This window comes from Palaemon carinicauda, chromosome 10 (assembly GCF_036898095.1).
Source record: "Palaemon carinicauda isolate YSFRI2023 chromosome 10, ASM3689809v2, whole genome shotgun sequence".
In the NCBI taxonomy this organism is placed as follows: Eukaryota; Metazoa; Arthropoda; class Malacostraca; order Decapoda; family Palaemonidae; genus Palaemon; species Palaemon carinicauda.
In genome coordinates this window covers 154,262,630-154,281,306 of record NC_090734.1, presented here as the reverse complement: position 1 = coordinate 154,281,306, position 18,677 = coordinate 154,262,630, and the positions used below count along the sequence as shown (strand labels likewise).

The 18,677-nt window shown below is 47.8% G+C and overlaps 1 protein-coding gene across 1 annotated transcript in view; it reads left to right on the top strand.

Annotated features, from left to right (window-relative positions):
• The window catches only part of LOC137648878 (mitochondrial outer membrane protein SLC25A46-like), a 69,947-nt gene that overhangs the window by 2,181 nt on the left and 49,089 nt on the right, over positions 1 to 18,677 (top strand). The window contains exon 2 of the mRNA XM_068382050.1: positions 8,292 to 8,587. Within this exon, the coding sequence (XP_068238151.1) occupies positions 8,374 to 8,587 (214 nt within the window). The 5' untranslated portion in view covers positions 8,292 to 8,373. The remainder of the gene's footprint in view (positions 1 to 8,291; positions 8,588 to 18,677) is intronic.

Below are 18,677 nucleotides of genomic sequence, written 5' to 3'. Positions count from 1 at the left end.
CCCCCCCCTTACACTGTCGTATTCTAAGTTAGACATAATAATACAAACAGGTGGCCGCTAATACCGCTATCATACATACACCCCCTAAATTTTCCCAAGTTTTGTTTGATCTGCATCCATACAACGGATAGTACCTCAGCCACGGGCCACAGCTCCTTCCTTCCCACTAGATCATAGTATTATTAGCTAACTGGTTTACTTACAGATTTTACATTAGTACCCCCTGACTTTCTGTGATGTATTTGTTATATAGAAACTAAACAAGTGTGAATGTGTTTGTAGGGACAGGTGTAAACATCTTATTATTTGTAAAATTGATTTTCTTTATGGAGAAGTTGTTTATTTTGGCCAGAAATATTATAATGTAAAGTTAGTTTTACGATTTACAAAATAAGATATAGTGTTACCATGTCAGTAGTGAAGCCGGTTGGGAAGGAAACACAAGAGTTGAGACTTAGTCTTAAGGTAAGCTAAGAATACGGCAGCCTGAGTGTGGTCACAAAGGGGCGTAGCCCCCGTTTGATAAGTAGGTTGTGATGGCCGATGTGGTAACATCCCTGACTGGTGAATACTAGACTGGGGTTTCAGTCCCGTCAAACTTATTAGTTCCTTTGGTCGCTGCAACCTCACCATCGTTGTGAGCTAAGGAATGGGGGGTTTGGGGGAGCCTATAGGTCAATCTGCTGAGTCACTAGCAGCTATTGCCTGGTCCTCCTTGGTCCTAGCTTGGGTGGAGAGGGGGCTCGAGCGGTGATCATATGTATGTGTGGACAGTCTCTAGGTCATTGTTCTGCTCGATAGGGCAATGTCACTGTCCCTTGCCTTTGCCATTCATGGACGGCCTTTAAACCTTTAAGTATGTGGGTCTAGGGTTAGGTTAGGTTTTGCTCTTGTGTTTGTTTCCCTTTTAAAAGGCTCCAACTTATACAATAGTGCATTAAACAGCTTCAAGATTATTATTCATTGTATTTTGCCGTGTTTCAAATGGTTTTAATAATGATTTCTAGAGAAAATCCATAGTGTTTAAGTTTTGATGGGTTGACTGCCATAACTGGAAAACTATGAGTTTGCCCCAATAATGTTTAAAACACCTTGAAATATACCGTATATCAGTCTAAGTATATATTTAAATAAACTTATTTAAATTTTCTTGTGTTCACCAGTCATCATAAAAAAAAAGTAATTAATTTAATCAAAACCCAGTAATGATGATAAAACACAACCTAACATAGGACAGCGCTTCCTGGTGCATAGAAAACACAAAACAGGATTTTCAATCCGATAGCCGTGGTCATCGTACTAAGAATACTTCCTTAGTTGAGTGTATTTACCTGTATGTTGTTATGCCAAAATACTGTCTCGCTAATTATCTAATGGTCTTTGTTCCGCCATAGCTGTATCTTGCTTCGCTCACTATTTAATATTATTTCATTGTTCCTATGTTCTGACAAGCAAAACATGTTTGTTCCAACACGAATACTTACCTCGAACTACTTTCTTAGGAGTTAGCTGTAATCTCCTCTCTACCGACCAGAGTTTTGTGTAGGATACCCTAAAACCCGTTTTCTATGGAGGGCTATCTCGGGCGTAAGAGAACGTGCCCCGAGGGTAGCTTTTGCGCTCGGTCGAGGTCCGAGTGGGTCGTGACCGTCAGTAAGTTCTCTGGTCGTGACCGTCAGTAAGTTCTCTGGTCGCGACGTGTCAACACGTCGCTCTCGTTCTCTCTCGCCCCTTTATGGGCGCCGCGTGTGTCCCACGTGTTTACCGCGTGGTAACTTGTGCTCATCCCTTGTGTTCCTGTGTGTTCACTACCCTTCCTTGTGCTTCCCAAGTGTATTCCTTTGATTCCCTGCGTTCCTGTGTCTCGTGTTTGTGCGTTATGGAGCAGATCCGCCGTTGTCCTGGGCCTAGAGCCGGAAAATCGTGTGGAGCGTTCCTCTCCAAACCTGAAGTGGACCCTCACTCCCAATTGCTCTTCCTGTAGGGGCAAAGTTTGTTCATCGTCGGATACGTGCCTCGAGTGTGTTGGTTGGAGTGATATTCAGTGGGTGCGTTACGGCACGAAAAAGAGGAAAGCGTCGAAGCGTTCACCCAGGAAAGCAAGTGTTTCTTCGCCGCTACCGTTGCCCAGTGAACGGTCCGACGGGGCTTCTGTCTCTCCTTCCCCTACCCAGAGTAGGGGACGAGGTAAGTCCATCGTGGGGAAAGAACCGAGCGTTCTTCCCCAGGAGTCTGGTGAATGTGAAGTGGGGGTTGCGGGTCCTTCTCGGGCTAGCGAGGAGCCCGGTAGTGCTGTGTCAGGGAGCTCTGGAGATTCGGCCCTTGTCCTTGGGGGGCACGTTTCCTCCGATGATCCCTAGTGGGGTAGCAATGTTATTTCTGTGTCTTCGCCCCCTTCGTGGGCCTGTGTTTCAAGTTCTTCGGCAGGCGGCGATAACCAGGGTAAGTTAGGTTCCGCAGGGAGTGATGCCTTCGGTTGGAAGCTGCCTAAGACACCAGGTAGGTCCCCTATGCGGATGGAAGAGGGCCTGGATTCCTGGTTCCCTAGTGTTGGGCGCCAACCCACGTTTCCAACCCCTCTCACGGAAGTCCCTGAAGCCTTCCTGCAACCCTCTACCTCGGGTACACAACGAGCCGCGAAGTCCCCCGCGGTCCCCGCTCCCGACCGCCGTACGGTAGGTACAGTGACGTCAGGCTCTTCGGAGGAGTCTTTCTCGTCGGGTGAAGAAGCCAGAAGAAGACATCGGCGTCGGAGAGAGCGGTCCAGGAGCAGGCGTTCCCGCTCAAGGTCACGTTCCAGGTACAGCAGGAGGCGCTCCCGTTCTCCACGAAGGAAACATAGGAGGAGTAGGTCACCCGATGGCGATTGGGTTTTCGTACCCCGTGAGTCGGAGCTTCAGTGTTCCCCGGACCGGCGGTCCAGGGAGTTCTCGCCAAGGAGACCTCCCTCCAAGCATAGTTATGACCCTCGCAGGGAGAAAAGCGAGAAGGACTCGGCAGGAAGGCGTAAGACCGCGAAGCCGCCGGTTCACCCCCCCAGCGGGGGGAACAGCGCTTCCTTACGGGCAGGCTGGCCGAACCAGCCCAGCAGGTGCGGCCCTCGGACTTTAAGGAATGGTTCCCGCTGTCGGTTCAGCCCATGGGAACTGCGTCCTCGTCCTCCAGGGAACTGGATCGGACGCTAGTCCTCGCCGGTTCGGCGATGCCTGTCCTAACCACCGCCCCTGGTGCGGAGACCTCCGGCGGGGAGGACCAGTACCTATGTAGGGGAGTTCCTGTTGTACCAGGACCAAGGCGCCCGGTGGGGGTGCCCGGTGACCCGGCTCCCCGGGCTCAAGCCGAAGCTTCGGTCGACGGTAGAGAGGACTCCCCGACGGAGGACTCGGCCTATAGAAGAGTGATTGGCCTAATCAGGAGGCATCACAAGATTGAGGAACCGGCAGCTACCGACGAAGACTTTGGAGGTCCAGCCTTATCCGACTGATGCAGGCCCCTGCCCAGCCAAAAACCTCCCTGGCCCTTCCTGTAGCCCGGGATCTCGTCCTGGGACAGGAGCACGTGGATAGAGTGGTGGCAGGTAATGCTGAAGCCCCCAAGACTCAGAGCTCTTCTAAGTTACTCCAGGGGCTCAAATCGCAGAGCAAGGTCTATGTACCAGAAGGACGACGGCCGGGAGCCTGCAAAGTAGAACCTTCTCTCGACATTCTGGGACAGGGCGTTTCGGAAGACAGAGTCTCTTCAGCCCCAGTCTGTTTTTCTCTATCGGAGGCTGCGATGATGGAGGAAATGTCTAGGGACCTGGTACACGTCTCCTCTTGGCTAGACTGGTGGGCTTCCACCTTAGTAGGGGTGCAAGCTACCTTTGACCCCACAGACCCGGAACAGCAAAGCCTCCTGAGGGAACTTATCACCTCCGGTGGCAAGACGCTTAAGTTCCTGACTTACCAGTCCCTCGCCCTGACCGCGAATTGGGTGCTTCGCAAGAGAGACACCGTCCTGGCAAAGGTGTCCCGAAAGGTCCCAGACAGAGAAGCGAGGGCCATGAGGAGCCTTCCTTTGTGGGGTGACTCCTTGTTCCCCTTAAATGACTTAGAAACTATCATGGAGAAAGTGTCCAAATGGAAAGACTTAAACACGCCCAGGCCTACGCCAGTAAGGAGACCGCCCTACAAGAGGTCAGTCTCAGACAGTGCCGCGACGTCTCAGGCCTCGCCTAGCATGGCGAAGCGAGAAGCTCCTTCTTCCTCCTGGGCCTCAGCGCCTCAGCCCCCCCGTAGAGGAGCCCCAGCAGCTGCAGCCTCCTTTAGAACAAGTTATTCTTCCTCCAGGAGAGGCCGTTCAGGCCACTCCTCCATGAGGAGATAGAGTGAGAGGCCCCCTATCCCTGCCCAAGCCTCAGGGTGGGGGATGCCTCAGACTATATTGGCAAGCATGGAAAGCTCACGGAGCAGAGCCCTGGACAGTGTCCGTATTGAAGGAGGGCTACAGGCTTCCGTTCTTAGCGGAACCCCCCCCCTCTAATTCCGGCCAGCCGGTCGGAGTGGCTGGTTCCCAAGGATCCATTGAAGAGAGCCGCCCTTCAAGAGGAGGTGTCCTCCATGTTGGAGAAGGGTGCCATGGAGGAGATCCTACACCCAGGTCCAGGTTTCTACAGTCGTCTGTTCCTGGTGGAAAAAGCGACAGGGGGGTGGAGGCCGGTTATAGATCTGTCGGCCCTCAACAAATTCATAAGGATGATAGACTTCAAAATGGACACCCGGAAGTCAGTCATGCTGTCCTTGAGAGAGAAAGATTACATGATGACCATAGACCTCAAGGTAGCTTACTTCCAAATTCCGGTCCACCCCTCGAGTCGAAAGTTTCTCCGGGTGAAATGGGGTTCCCAGATCCTGCAATTCAAGACCCTTTGCTTCGGACTGTCAACAGCGCCCCAGGTATTCACGAGAGTCTTCACGACAGTCTCAGTGTGGGCTCACGAACGAGGCATTCGCCTCATCCGGTACCTGGACGACTGGTTGCTTCTTTCCTCCTCGAAGGACGTCTTGGAAGAGCAAGGGATGAAACTTCTCCAGTTTTGCAAGGATCTGGGTATCGTGATCAACCCGGAAAAATCGAACCTATCCCCCTCCACCAGAATGACCTATTTGGGGATGACACTAGATACCCTTCTGGGAAAAGCATTTCCTTCAGAAGACAGAATAAGCAATCTGAGGGAGATCCTTCGTCCGTTCCTGTCGGGGCAGCCCAGGATAGCGAAGGACTGGCAAACACTAATAGGGCATCTGGTGTCGTTGGAGAAACTGGTTCCCCAGGGGAGAATCAGGCTCAGAGCCGTCCAATGGAACCTGAAGAACCTCTGGTGCCAACTGGACTCGCAACAAGAACTAATCCCAGTCCTACCAAACACAATGCCCTCCCTGGAATGGTGGCATTGCCGATCGAACTCGCTCAAGGGGATGCCCTTCGCGAACGACCCTCCCGAGTTACTTCTGTTCACAGACGCCTCCAACCACGGATGGGAAGCCCATCTCCTCGACGAGACAGCGACAGGAACCTGGATGGACGGGGAAAAGAACCTACACATCAATGTCCTAGAGTTGAAGGCAGTCCAGTAAGCTTGCCTACACTTCGTAGATCTACTAAGGGGAAACACTGTGGCGTTGATGTGCGACAACGCCACAGTGGTAGCGTACATAAAGAAACAAGGAGGTTTGAAGTCAAGGGAATTGTGCGATCTCGCCCTAGAGATTCTAGATTGGGCAGAAACGAACCAAGTTTTGTTGTTAGCAAGGTTCATCCCCGGGAAAAAGAACGTGCTGGCCGACGGTCTCAGCAGGATGGGCCAAATAGTAGGGACAGAATGGTCCCTCCTTCCAGAAGTAGCCAAGCTCATCATCCAACGTTGGGGTTCCCCGGTGTTGGACCTCTTTGCAACCAAACTGAACCCGCAACTTCCCGTGTATTGTTCTCCTGTCCCAGACCCGAAGGCAGCCTTGGAGGATGCCTTTCAGCACAGGTGGGACAACCTAGACGTGTATGCTTTTCCCCCCTTCACGTTGATAAGGCAGGTACTCAACAGAGTAAGGACTGCCCAGAACTTAAGGATGACTTTGGTAGCGCCCTGGTGGCTGGAGAGAGAGTGGTTCGCAGACCTAAAAGACCTGACGAGTCAACCTCTGTGGCCACTCCCCGACAGGGCAGACCTTCTACAACAACCTCATTTTCTCAGATTTCACGACAACCCACAGTCTCTGCGTCTTCACGCCTGGAGACTATCGAGCGACTCCTGAAGAAGGAGGGGTATTCATCAGCTACTGCTAAGAGGATGTCACTATACCTGAGAAGGTCGTTGGCAGCGGTCTACCAAGCTAAGTGGGCCTCCTTCACGAAGTGGTGCGCTTCGAAGCACATTAAACTCCTCAAAGCCTCAGTCCCAGACATAGCGGATTTTCTGGTATATCTCAGGGACAAAATAGGAATGTCTATCCCAGCCATAAAAGGAGTACGAGCCGCCTTGGGTCAAGTCTTCCTCCTGAAGAGCATCGATCTGGGTTCCTCTAGGCACTTCTCGATGCTTGTAAGAAGCTTCGAGCAGTCCTGCCCCCCACAGGCAGTTAGGGTGCCTCATCGGGACTTAGCGAGGGTCCTGAAGATGTTAAGTGGCCCCCCCTTCGAACCAATGAAAGATATCGTAGACAGGGATCTCACTCTCAAGACAGTCTTTTTGCTGGCCTTGGCTTCCGCTAAAAGAGTAGGGGAGATCCATGGGCTGTCTTATGATGTCTCTCATTCGAGGGGGTGGAAGGAAATATCTTTCAAGTTCGTTCCCTCTTTTGTGGCAAAGACCCAGAATCCAGCCGTCTGGGACCCTAAATTCGAAGGTTTCGCTCTGCCAGCCATACCTAGGACGGGGAAGGCTGAGGATTTGAAATTATGCCCGGTCCGTGCCGTTAGAAAATACCTTGAAAGGACAGCTCATCTCCGGCCAGGCATCAAGGGCCTTTTCGTCTCCACGGGCGTTACTAAGAAACAGGTATCCAAGAACACCATTTCCTTCTGGTTGAGACAGGTTATTGCCAGGGCCTACAGGGAAGAAGCTCTGGCCTTGCCAGGCGTCCCCAAACCCCATGACATCAGGGGTCTGAGTACGTCCTTAGCCTTTGAGAAAAACATGGCAGTGGGTCAGATTCTTCGAGCAGGTACCTGGTCTAACCAGTCAACCTTCACTGCCCATTACCTCAAGGACTACTCGAGGAAGTCCTTAGACGGGTTCTCCATTGGAACAGTCATCTCCGCTCTCCAAGTGGTTTAACGGTAAAAGCCCCAGGATCAATCGTGGATAGCAAACCGGGAGACACAGGTTCATTTCCTTTCACCCTATTCCCCGTTTTTCCCTATCCTTATCGGAGAGAACCCTCTTGTAACCATTGGATAACACGTTTCTCCTCAACTACGTTACTGGATTCAACATCAGAAGAAGTTTTTCAAAGGGTGAGTACTTAGACACTAACGTGAGCTCTTTGTGTAGTTACCCTATCGTCCGTTTTCCTAGTATTTTTCGTTTATACCTAGGCCTCTTGGCTTCCGCTTACTGGGTCTGAAAGTCAGAAAGGCACTCCCGCCTCCTAAAGTGTAAGTCTCCTAAGAAAGTAGTTCGAGGTAAGTATTCGTGTTGGAACAAATCAAAAATTTTAAGTAATTTTTATTTTTCCTAACATACTTACTGAGAACTACTTTCGGGTAATGGCCCTCCCTTCCTTCCCCGAGTGCCTCTCTGCCCTTGCGAGGATGGTGCAATATCCGAAGAACTTACTGACGGTCACGACCCAGGCGGACCTCGACCTAGCGCAAAAGCTACCCTCGGGGCACGTTCTCTTACGCCCGAGATAGCCCTCCATATAAAATGGGTTTTAGGGTATGCTACACAAAACTCTGGTCGGTAGAGAGGAGATTACAGGTAACTCCTAAGAAAGTAATTCTCGGTAAGTATGTTAGGAAAAATAAAAATTACTTACAATTTTTGATTTTTCTATGTGCGTTAGCCATGTTAAATAGTATTTTGACGTTCTTTTGATTATGTAATTTATCACTTACTTCTGTTATTTTTTTCTCTGTAATAGGTAGCTGCGTTTACATTTTAACATTTATCTCATTACTGTTATGTTATGGCAAGCAAAACGTGATTCACTATGTGCATTGACCACCATTGGCCAAAAAGAACTAAAATTAGTCCCTTATTAGTTAATTGTTATTTCATTGTTTCTTAATGACACTTTTTGTTTTCATTTCAGGCATAGCCAGGAAGCCATGCATTGGATATATTGTTAGATTCATGAGGTACCCCAAAGGAGAGCACGCCAATACCATCTCATTATGGCCGGTCTGGACGATTATCAATTCTTCTCCAACCTGCGGGACCGAGACACGCCATTTTGGCAGAAGTCCTTTGAGGAAAAAGAACGACCTATAGATACGGGTGATTTTTATCGCAGACCCACAGAGTTTCCCCAGACCCTTATCAATCCAGCCGTACCCCAGAAGCAAACGATGTCGAAACCTTTTGACCCGGATAATGCAAAACCCGCAGGTAACGTGCTTGCAATTCTCTGTTCTTGGGAAAAATTATATTTTGATGGGTTACTACATTTTGAAAATATATTTCTTTCATAAGAATCTGTAAGGATGATGGGTGAAACTTTTAAGAAATTAGAATTATATTTTTATTATGTTTTTCTTTATTACTGCATTAAACTGCTTATTATAACAGTCGGCTTGAAAAGCTGTCATTTAATTTTGGTCTTTCCAATATGTGGACCTTACCAGTTCTATAGTTTAGTTTATTAGCAGTTTATGTAATCCTTTTTTATCTTTGATTTCTAATTTAAGAAAAATAGGAAAAAATCTTCATATCATATCAGGTTTTGTGTGTTAACTTCTGGTCTGATAAGGTCATAACTAGTTTTAAAAAGTTCCATATACTTGCTACTAGGTGGCGTTGAATAAGTACAGGTAGTAGGTAGTAGGTTGGCCAGGGCACCAGCAACCCGTTGAGATACTACTGCCAGAGACTTATGGGGTCTTTTGACTGGCCAGACAGTACTACATTGAATCCTTCTCTCTGTTTACGGTTCATTTTCCCTTTTCCTACACACACACTGAATAGTCTGGCCTATTCTTTACACATTCTCCTCTGTCCTCATACACCTGACAACACTGAGATTACCAAACAATTCTTCTTACATCACTGTAAGTGTTCAGTGGCCACTTTTCTCTTTGTAAGGGTAGAAGAGACTAGCTATGGTAAGTAGCTCTTCTAGGAGAAGGACACTCCAAAATCCAACCATTGATCTCTAATCTTGGGTAGTGCCATAGCCTCTGTACCATGGTCTTCCACTGTCTTTTGGGTTAGAGTTCTCTTGCTTGAGGGTACACTTGGGCACACTGTTCTATCTTGTTTCTCTTCCTCTTGTTTTGTTAAAGTTTTTATGGTTTATTTGGGAAATATTTATTCTATTCTTGTTGCTTTTCTTGGATTATTTTATTTTTCTTTGTTTCCTTTCCTCACTGAGCTATTTTTTCTGTTGGAGCCCCTATGCTTATAGTATCCTGCTTTTCCAACTATGGTTGTAGCTTAGCAAGTAGTAATGATAATAAAAGAATGCATACAGAGCCCTCTTAAATTGATTTGATAAGTTCATCATCTGTATTTTTCTAGTTGTTTATCGGTGATTTCATTTTCACTTTTGAAAGGTTGAAGTCAACAGAGAAGCTGCTGTTATTCATAATAATGAAGGTTATACTTCTGCTTTTATCATTTAGAAGGAAAATGAAAATGGTTGTCTATTCCAGTTTTAATTTAAGAACTACATTTCGATTTATATCCAAAGTACGTTTTGTAGAGGGGTAGTTAACCCCTTTTTAACTTTGAAAGAGCTTTTGGTAGGTTTGTGTTTGCAGTTTGATAAACATTCATCATAGTACAGTGGGAACGTGTTTGCCTAGCTTTCGCATGGCAGCAGATCGATCCCCGCCCGGGACCGTGAGTTTAAGCTGGTTACTGGGGAACCCACTGCTGGCTGACATTCTGGTGAGCATCTATTTTGATGGAACTGGAACTGGAACCAGACACCTTTAACCTCTTACATAATAGATTTTTGCTCTTTTGGGACAGTAACCTGGAAAAATCCCCTCTGGCGAGAGAGACAGATCATCTAAGTTTCTCTAATAGAATCATGTGCAAGGATTTTCACGCTACACCATACTCATATAATATACTGTATACTGTAGGTTTAATATCAAGGACTTTTTTCTAAATGCAGATTTCAAGGATGCTTGTTTTATTGGTGATTAACATTTTATGCGCGTTGCAGAGTGGAGTCATTTCACCCATCGGCTGTATTGCTCTTTGTACTGTATTTAATTTTCACGTTTCCCAAGATCTGTTCTCACCATTATCCTATTCCAATAAGTAATTGGCTTAGTCAGAAAGATCCATGAGATAACTCAGGATTAGAAAAGCACATCCAATTTCCTCAATACTTTCTGTTGTCCTCGGCAAAAGACAAGTGCTACTTTTGACTAATACTGTTACCCAACACAATCTTGAAGATTCCTCCAGATTTATTAAGAGATCCCCCCCTTAAGAACCTGTTACCTATGACATTTCAAAACATGACCCCACTGGCCTTGAAAGGGATAATTTCAATGCAAGTTCTCCCTCCATTCATGTTTAAATCCTTTCAGTTTTATGCAAAGGTCGATATGTGGTAACGTTCCTGACTGGCGAATGCCAGACTGGGGGTGTTGGAATCCTGCTCAAACTCGTTAGTTTCTTTGGTTGCACAACCTTACCATCCTTGTAAGCTAAGAATGGGGGTGTTTGGGAAAGCCCATATATCTATCTGCTGAGTCATCACCAGCCATTGCCTGGCCCTCTTTGGTCCTAGCTTGGGTGGTGAGGGGGCTTGGACGCTGATCATATGTATATATGGTCAGTCTCTTGGGCAATGTCACTGTCCCTTGCCTCTGCTATTCATGAGTAGCCTTTAAATCTATGCCCAAGGGAAATTTTGGTAAATTGGAATATTACAGGAATAAGAAACTCGTAATGGGAAAGAAACGATTGAACTCATAAGTCTGAGGGTTGTTAATTATCACAGATTGAATATTAGATGTTTTAGTTCTGCTAAGGGAAAGCATATACAGTACTGTACAGTGTATAGAAAAGAAGCAAAGGTGTAACTATTGATTTAATGAAAGCCTTTGATAGGACAGATTTGGTAACTGAGAAAGGAAAACACCCCAGATATGATGGTATTATTTGAAACTTGGGTAGCCTCATTAAAATGACTAGTTTGTGTAAGAAAGAACATAGTTTCATAGCAGCATCCTGTTCCCAATCTTTCTTGTTGCTACAGCCTAGATATCTCCTTTGGTTTTCTTCAGTAGATTTTGCTCTACCACTTGTGGATGATTGATCTTCTATGCATAATTTACTTCTCTTAAGTGTAAATTTTAGTTTTATGAATAGAACTTACCTGGCAGTTATATATACATAGCTAATTATCTCTATTTCGGCAGAATTTTTCTAAACTAGGCAACCGCCTTGTGGTGGTTGGGTGGTAACACCCGTTAAAGGGTGGTAGGAGGAATCATTCCCGTTTTCTGTTCTTCAGTTCATCTCTGCCGGCCGGATCGACAAAACGTTGGTCCGTCATTAAGAGTTTTTCTTCGCTTTCCCTGCTCGGTGTACCAGTCTGCTTTTTTGGTGAAGTACTCTGATTTGGGGTTTTGGCGATTGTGTATTTTGTTTTCTCTTAGCTTTTTTGCTGTTTTTCATTATGAGTGAAAAGAGTCATTACCGTATCTGTGCGAATGAGGAATATAAGGGGAGACTACCGAAAATGGCGGTAGACCCTCACACTGTTAGTTCTAATTGTAGGGGTTTTGTTTGTGCCCTTGATAATAGGTGCGGGGAATGTAAGGTTTTGGATGAGAAAGATTGGTTAATTATGAAGCGCTATGTGCGTAAGCTAGAGCTCGATAGAGTTAGGAGAGCTTCTAGGTCTAAGTCTAAGTCTGTTAGTGGTAAGGAAGACGAACTTAGCGTAGATTTATCTATTGAACCTATAATTGATTCCTCTTTGGAAGTTGATCCTTCCCTTGAGGTAGTAACTCCTGCACCTCCTACAGGTTCCGTATCTACGGATGACCCTCGGTACGCTAGCCTGGCGGCCGAGTTGAAGGCCATTAAAGAACAACTGGAGGCCTTTAAAGGTAAGGAAAGTGAAAGTACTTTTGTTAGTGCAGTGGAGGTGGCGACTGACCGAATCTGTCATACCCCTAGGCCTAGACCTCTACCAAGCTCCCAGGACCAAGGGAGGAGGTACGTCGATGACCGAAAGGGGGTGAGAGGTACGTACCCTCGGTCAGCCTTCGCCTCAGACAGTCCTGTTGTCGATTCCCAGGCTGCTCTTGACCGTCATGGGAAAGACGTGTCGGATGTGTTGTTTTCTTCTCCGAATTCGTCCAGACGTAAATGGAAGTTTGAAGCTTCAAAACCTACTAAGAGGAGATGGAACCGCAACGAACGGTCTCGTTCTTTCTCTCCCGGTTCTAGCAGTTATGAACCTTGTCCGTCGGAGGATGATTTCGACTCCGTGCCTGTGAAAAGGGCGAAGCCTACTGCCGAAGATCCTTCCCCTTCTACGAGTGTTATTCGTCAGCCCCCCCCTTCGGGGCCGCAAGACCCAGCTGATGTTGCTAAATCCTTTATGTCTGTCATGCAGGAACAACTTTTGACTTTAGTGCAAGCCTTTAGCTGCCCTCACGCCCAGTCTGACAGACGTAAAGACGACTCATTACCGATTAAGAAGTCTACTTCTAAGAGAGAACGGAGTTCTTCTTTAAAGAAAACTTCTCCCTCTCTACGCCAGGATGAGGAATGTGTGCTTTCGCCAGGCGATACTTCTTCGCGATACCAGGGCGATACGGTTTCTCGTTCTCGATACCGGGACGATACCTTATCGAACGATGCTGCTTCTCGTTCTCGATGCCAAGACGATACCGCCTCCCGTTCACGATACCAGCACGATACCTCCTCTCGTTCGCTTCGCCACGACGATACCTCCTCTCGTTCGCTTCGCCACGACGATACCTCCTCTCGTTCGCTTCGCCACGACGATACCTCCTCTCGTTCGCTTCGCCACGACGATACCTCCTCTCGTTCACGACGCCACGACGATATCGATCCTAGTTCTCGACGCCACGACGATACCGCCTCTCGTTCTCGCCGCCACGACGATACCGCCTCTCGCTCTCGACATCAGAACGACTGCCTCTCGTTCTCGGTCCCAGGGCGATACCTCCCTGCCTCTTCGGGACGATACTGCCTCTCGTCCCAAGGATTCTTCTAGAGCGGGACTCCAAGATGCAACCCGTCTTTTGCAGGATGATGCCTTTGATTTGCCCTTGTTGGGTTCTAAGGATCCTTCTTCTCTTTCGAAGGATATTGCAGATGTGGATCAGGACCTCGAGGATGTTTCTGATGACGATGATAATCCTGCCGACGCTGCGGGAGATTACAAAGTTCTCTCTCGCTCCCTTCTTGAACTTTTTGGAGAGGAATTCCAACCTGCTGCCCCTCAATCTCCTCAGTCCCAATTTAACAGAAAGAAGGCCAAGAAACAGTCGGCCTTCATCAAGATGAAGCTGTCTATCTCCGCAAAGAAGGCTCTCACGAAGATTGATGACTGGATGAAGGAGCGGAGACAAGCAGTTAAGACTTCCTTCTCGTTTCCACCAGCTCGTCTTGCTTCAAGAGCGGGTATGTGGTATGCAACTGGAGAACCTTTGGTTCTGGAGAGGGAGGTCTCAACCTTCCGGTCTCACCAGTGGTAGCTTATACACCCCCCCCCCCCCCCCCGGAACCCCCCCAAGCGGCGGCGCGAGCCCTAAACCACGCCCCCTTGGGCAGAGTTACCAGGGACAAGCGGGTTGACTCGGCAATGGAAGTCACATTTCTGAAGTTGACTTCGGCATAGAACATTCTCCTCTTTTCCCTCCCGCTGCTCCCAACATATATTTGCCGGTTTTCATTATTCTGCACTCAGCAACCAGAGTAATATCTCAGCCCTCGGCTTAATTATGGCTAGGCAAATTCTTACTTCCGTGGAGGTGCATCGGCTTAGCGAAGACTCCAGCGAAGAGGAGAACGAAATCAGTAACGAAAAACGAACACAATCGACTGCAGGAAGTGTTATGCCTTCTAATTCTGATATCGTAAATATGTTACTCCAACAGAATCAAACACTCATGAAAATCATTCAGAAAAGGTAAGGTTTTAAATTCTGTTTACAACGAAAACGTCATATGGAAAGCAGCTGATTTAGACTAAGGACGTCACAAATGCAAATGGCGGCCCCCATACGTAAGTTTGTTATGATTTGAATGCTTAGAGCAGGCATTCCCGAACATAGCGTAAGTAGCTTAAGCAAAGCATGTGCATGATTACAACACGAATAATTGGAGTAAACAAACTAAATACTCCAATTTATTTATATAACAAAATTATAATTAGGTATACAAAACTAATTGCTTGCCTGACACATCAAAGCATGCAGCTTAATAGGCAGTAGGCTAGACCACAGGTAAGTTTGAGTTTACATTTCTCGCTTTAAACTTATCGACACTAGCCTAGGCCCTGGGGGGCGATCTGATAAGGGTTACATATGAGGCAGGTCTAGATTATTAATAATAACATATATTCACTCAAATATGGCACTGAATTAACCTAAGAGGGCTATTTGAGTCGTGAACCCCATTGCCTGACTTCAGCCTTCTAGGTCCGCTGCTGTCCATATTTACTATACCTGTTGAACAAACATTTAAATTAATCTATGGTAAATAATTCACTGATATTAAACATTCATCTCGGCAGAAGTGGTTCACCTGCTAAGAAGAATGAGGCTCCCCCTCCTACTAAGCGCTCAAGACGATCACCTGAATTACCTGAAAGTGCAAATTTTATGAATAGAACTTACCTGGCAGTTATATATACATAGCTAATTATCTCTCTATTTCGGCAGAATTTTTCTAAACTAGGCAACCGCCTTGTGGTGGTTGGGTGGTAACACCCGTTAAAGGGTGGTAGGAGGAATCATTCCCGTTTTCTGTTCTTCAGTTCATCTCTGCCGGCCGGATCGACAACACGTTGGTCCGTCATTAAGAGTTTTTCTTCGCTTTCCCTGCTCGGTGTACCAGTCTGCTTTTTTGGTGAAGTACTCTGATTTGGGGTTTTGGCGATCGTTGTATTTTGTTTTCTCTTAGCTTTTTTGCTGTTTTTCATTATGAGTGAAAAGAATCATTACCGTATCTGTGCGAATGAGGAATGTAAGGTGAGACTACCGAAAATGGCGGTAGACCCTCACACCGTTTGTTCTAATTGTAGGGGTTTTGTTTGTGCCCTTGATAATAGGTGCGGAGAATGTAAGGTTTTGGATGAGAAAGATTGGTTAATTATGAAGCGCTATGTGCGTAAGCTAGAGCTCGATAGAGTTAGGAGAGCTTCTAGGTCTAAGTCTAAGTCTGTTAGTGGTAAGGAAGACAAACTTAGCGTAGATTTATCTATTGATCCTATTATTGTTTCCTCTTTGGAAGTTGATCCTTCCCTTGAGGTAGTAACCCCTGCACCTCCTACAGGTTCCGTATCTACGGATGACCCTCGGTACGCTAGCCTGGCGGCCGAGTTGAAGGCCATTAAAGAACAACTGGAGGCCTTTAAAGTAAGGAAAGTGAAAGTGCTTGTGTTAGTGCAGTGGAGGTGGCGACTGACCGAATCTGTCATACCCCTAGGCCTAGACCTCTACCAAGCTCCCAGGACCAAGGGAGAAGGTACGTCGATGACCGAAAGGGGGTGAGAAGTACGTACCCTCGGTCAGCCGTCGCCTCAGACAGTCCTGTTGTCGATTCCCAGGCTGCTCTTGACCGTCATGGGAAAGACGTGTCGGATGTGTTGTTTTCTTCTCCGAATTCGTCCAGACGTAAATGGAAGTTTGAAGCTTCAAGACCTACTAAGAGGAGATGGAACCGCGACGAACGGTCTCGTTCTTTCTCTCCCGGTTCTAGCAGTTATGAACCTTGTACGTCGGAGGATGATTTCGACTCCGTGCCTGTGAAAAGGGCGAAGCCTACTGCCGAAGATCCTTCCCCTTCGGGGCTGCAAGACCCAGCTGATGTTGCTAAATCCTTTATGTCTGTCATGCAGGAACAACTTTTGACTTTAGTGCAAGCCTTTAGCCGCCCTCACGCCCAGTCTGACAGACGTAAAGACGACTCGTTACCGATTAAGAAGTCTGCTTCTAAGAGAGAACGGAGTTCTTTAAAGAAAACTTCTCCCTCTCTCTGCCAGGATGAGGAATGTGTGCTTTCGCCAGGCGATACTTCTTCGCGATACCAGGGCGATACTTTTTCTCGTTCTCGATACCGGGACGATACCTTATCGAACGATGCTGCTTCTCGTTCTCGATGCCAAGACGATACCTCCTCTCGTTCACGTTACCAGCACGATACCTCCTCTCGTTCGCTTCGCCACGACGATACCTCCTCTCGTTCGCTTCGCCACGACGATACCTCCTCTCGTTCGCTTCGCCACGACGATACCTCCTCTCGTTCGCTTCGCCACGACGATACCTCCTCTCGTTCGCTTCGCCACGACGATACCTCCTCTCGTTCACGACGCCACGATGATACCGACCCTAGTTCTCGACGCCACGACGATACCGCCTCTCGTTCACGACGCCACGACGATACCGCCTCTCATTCTCGCCGCCACGACGATACCGCCTCTCGCTCTCGACATCGGAACGACTCTGCCTCTCGTTATCGGTCCCAGGGCGGTACCACCCTGCCTCTTCGGGACGATACTGCCTCTCGTCCCAAGGATTCTTCTAGCGCGGGACTCCAGGATGCAACCCGTCTTTTGCAGGATGATGCCTTTGATTTGCCCTTGTCGGGTTCTAAGGATCCTTCTTCTCTTTCGAAGGATATTGCAGATGTGGATCAGGACCTCGAGGATGTTTCTGATGACGATGATAATCCTGCCGACGCTGCGGGAGATTACAAAGTTCTCTCTCGCTCCCTTCTTGAACTTTTTGGAGAGGAATTCCAACCTGCTGCCCCTCAATCTCCTCAGTCCCAATTTAACAGAAAGAAGGCCAAGAAACAGTCGGCCTTCATCAAGATGAAGCTGTCTATCTCCGCAAAGAAGGCTCTCTCGAAGATTGATGACTGGATGATGGAGCGGAGACAAACAGGTAAGACTTCCTTCTCGTTTCCACCAGCTCGTCTTGCTTCAAGAGCGGGTATGTGGTATGCAACTGGAGAACCTTTGGGTCTGGGAGTGCCTTCCTCCTCCAAGGGTGACTTCTCTGGTTTAGTGGACTCTGCTAGAAGGCATGCTCTAAACTCAGCCAAGGTCATGTGGTCGATGTCGGAGCTGGATCATCTCGTCAAAGGTATTTTTAGAGCCTTTGAGGTTTTTAGTTTCCTAGACTGGTCGCTTGGGACTCTCGCAAGGAAAACTGACCAGATGGAATGATCTAGGGACCTTACCAGTATTATGTCCTGTATGGATAAGGCCCTCAGAGATGGGGCAAATGAGTTGGCGGCTCTGTTCTCAGCTGGGGTCCTAAAGAAGAGAGCTCTGCTTTGCTCTTTTGCTTCTAGGTCTGTTACCACTGCACAAAAGTCTGAGCTTCTTTACGCCCCCCTCTCTCAACATCTTTTTCCCGAGTCCCTGGTTAATGACATTACGCTTTCTCTGGCCCAAAAAGCCACCCAAGACCTTTTATCTCGTTCTGCTCGTAAGCCCTTGGCAGCCCCTCCTTCTTCTTTGAAACGGGAGGAAAGGAGATTCCAGCAGCCCTTTCGGGGCAGGACTACTTCAAGACCAGATTTTAGAGGGAGAAGGCAAGAATCAGGACCAAGATCTACCAGGGGTTCTTTCAGACCTCGCTCCAGAAAATGAAGTTCGTCTCCTCCAGACAGTAGGCGCAAGACTGTCAGGTTTTTGGCAGTCTTGGAAGAGGAGAGGGGCGGATACCTGGTCCCTCTCAGTCATCAAGGAAGGATACAAGATCCCCTTTCTGAAAAAACCTCCTCTCGCAGATGCTCCGTTGGCCTTAGTAGCCCGGTACTCAGATCCGGGGAAACAGAAGGCCCTAGTAGACCTTGTCGACCAAATGCTAGACAAGGGGGCGATAGAACCGGTTCGGGATCTATCCTCCCCAGGCTTTTACAATCGCCTGTTTCTGGTCTCCAAGAACTCGGGCGGATGGAGACCCGTCCTGGATGTCAGCGCTCTCAACGTATTTGTGGAGAAGACAAAGTTCTCCATGGAGACGACTCAGTCGGTGCTGGCGTCAGTACGTCCAGGGGACTGGATGGTGTCCCTCGACTTGCAGGACGCATATTTCCATGTCCCCATCCATCCGACTTCGAGGAAGTACCTGAGATTTGTAATGCAGGGCAAATGCTTCCAATTCAGAGCTCTTTGCTTCGGTCTCAGCACGGCTCCTCAAGTCTTCACCAGGGTAATGGCGAATGTGTCAGGTTGGCTGCATCAGGAGGGGATAAGGATATCCTTCTATCTGGACGATTGGCTGATTCGTTCACGATCG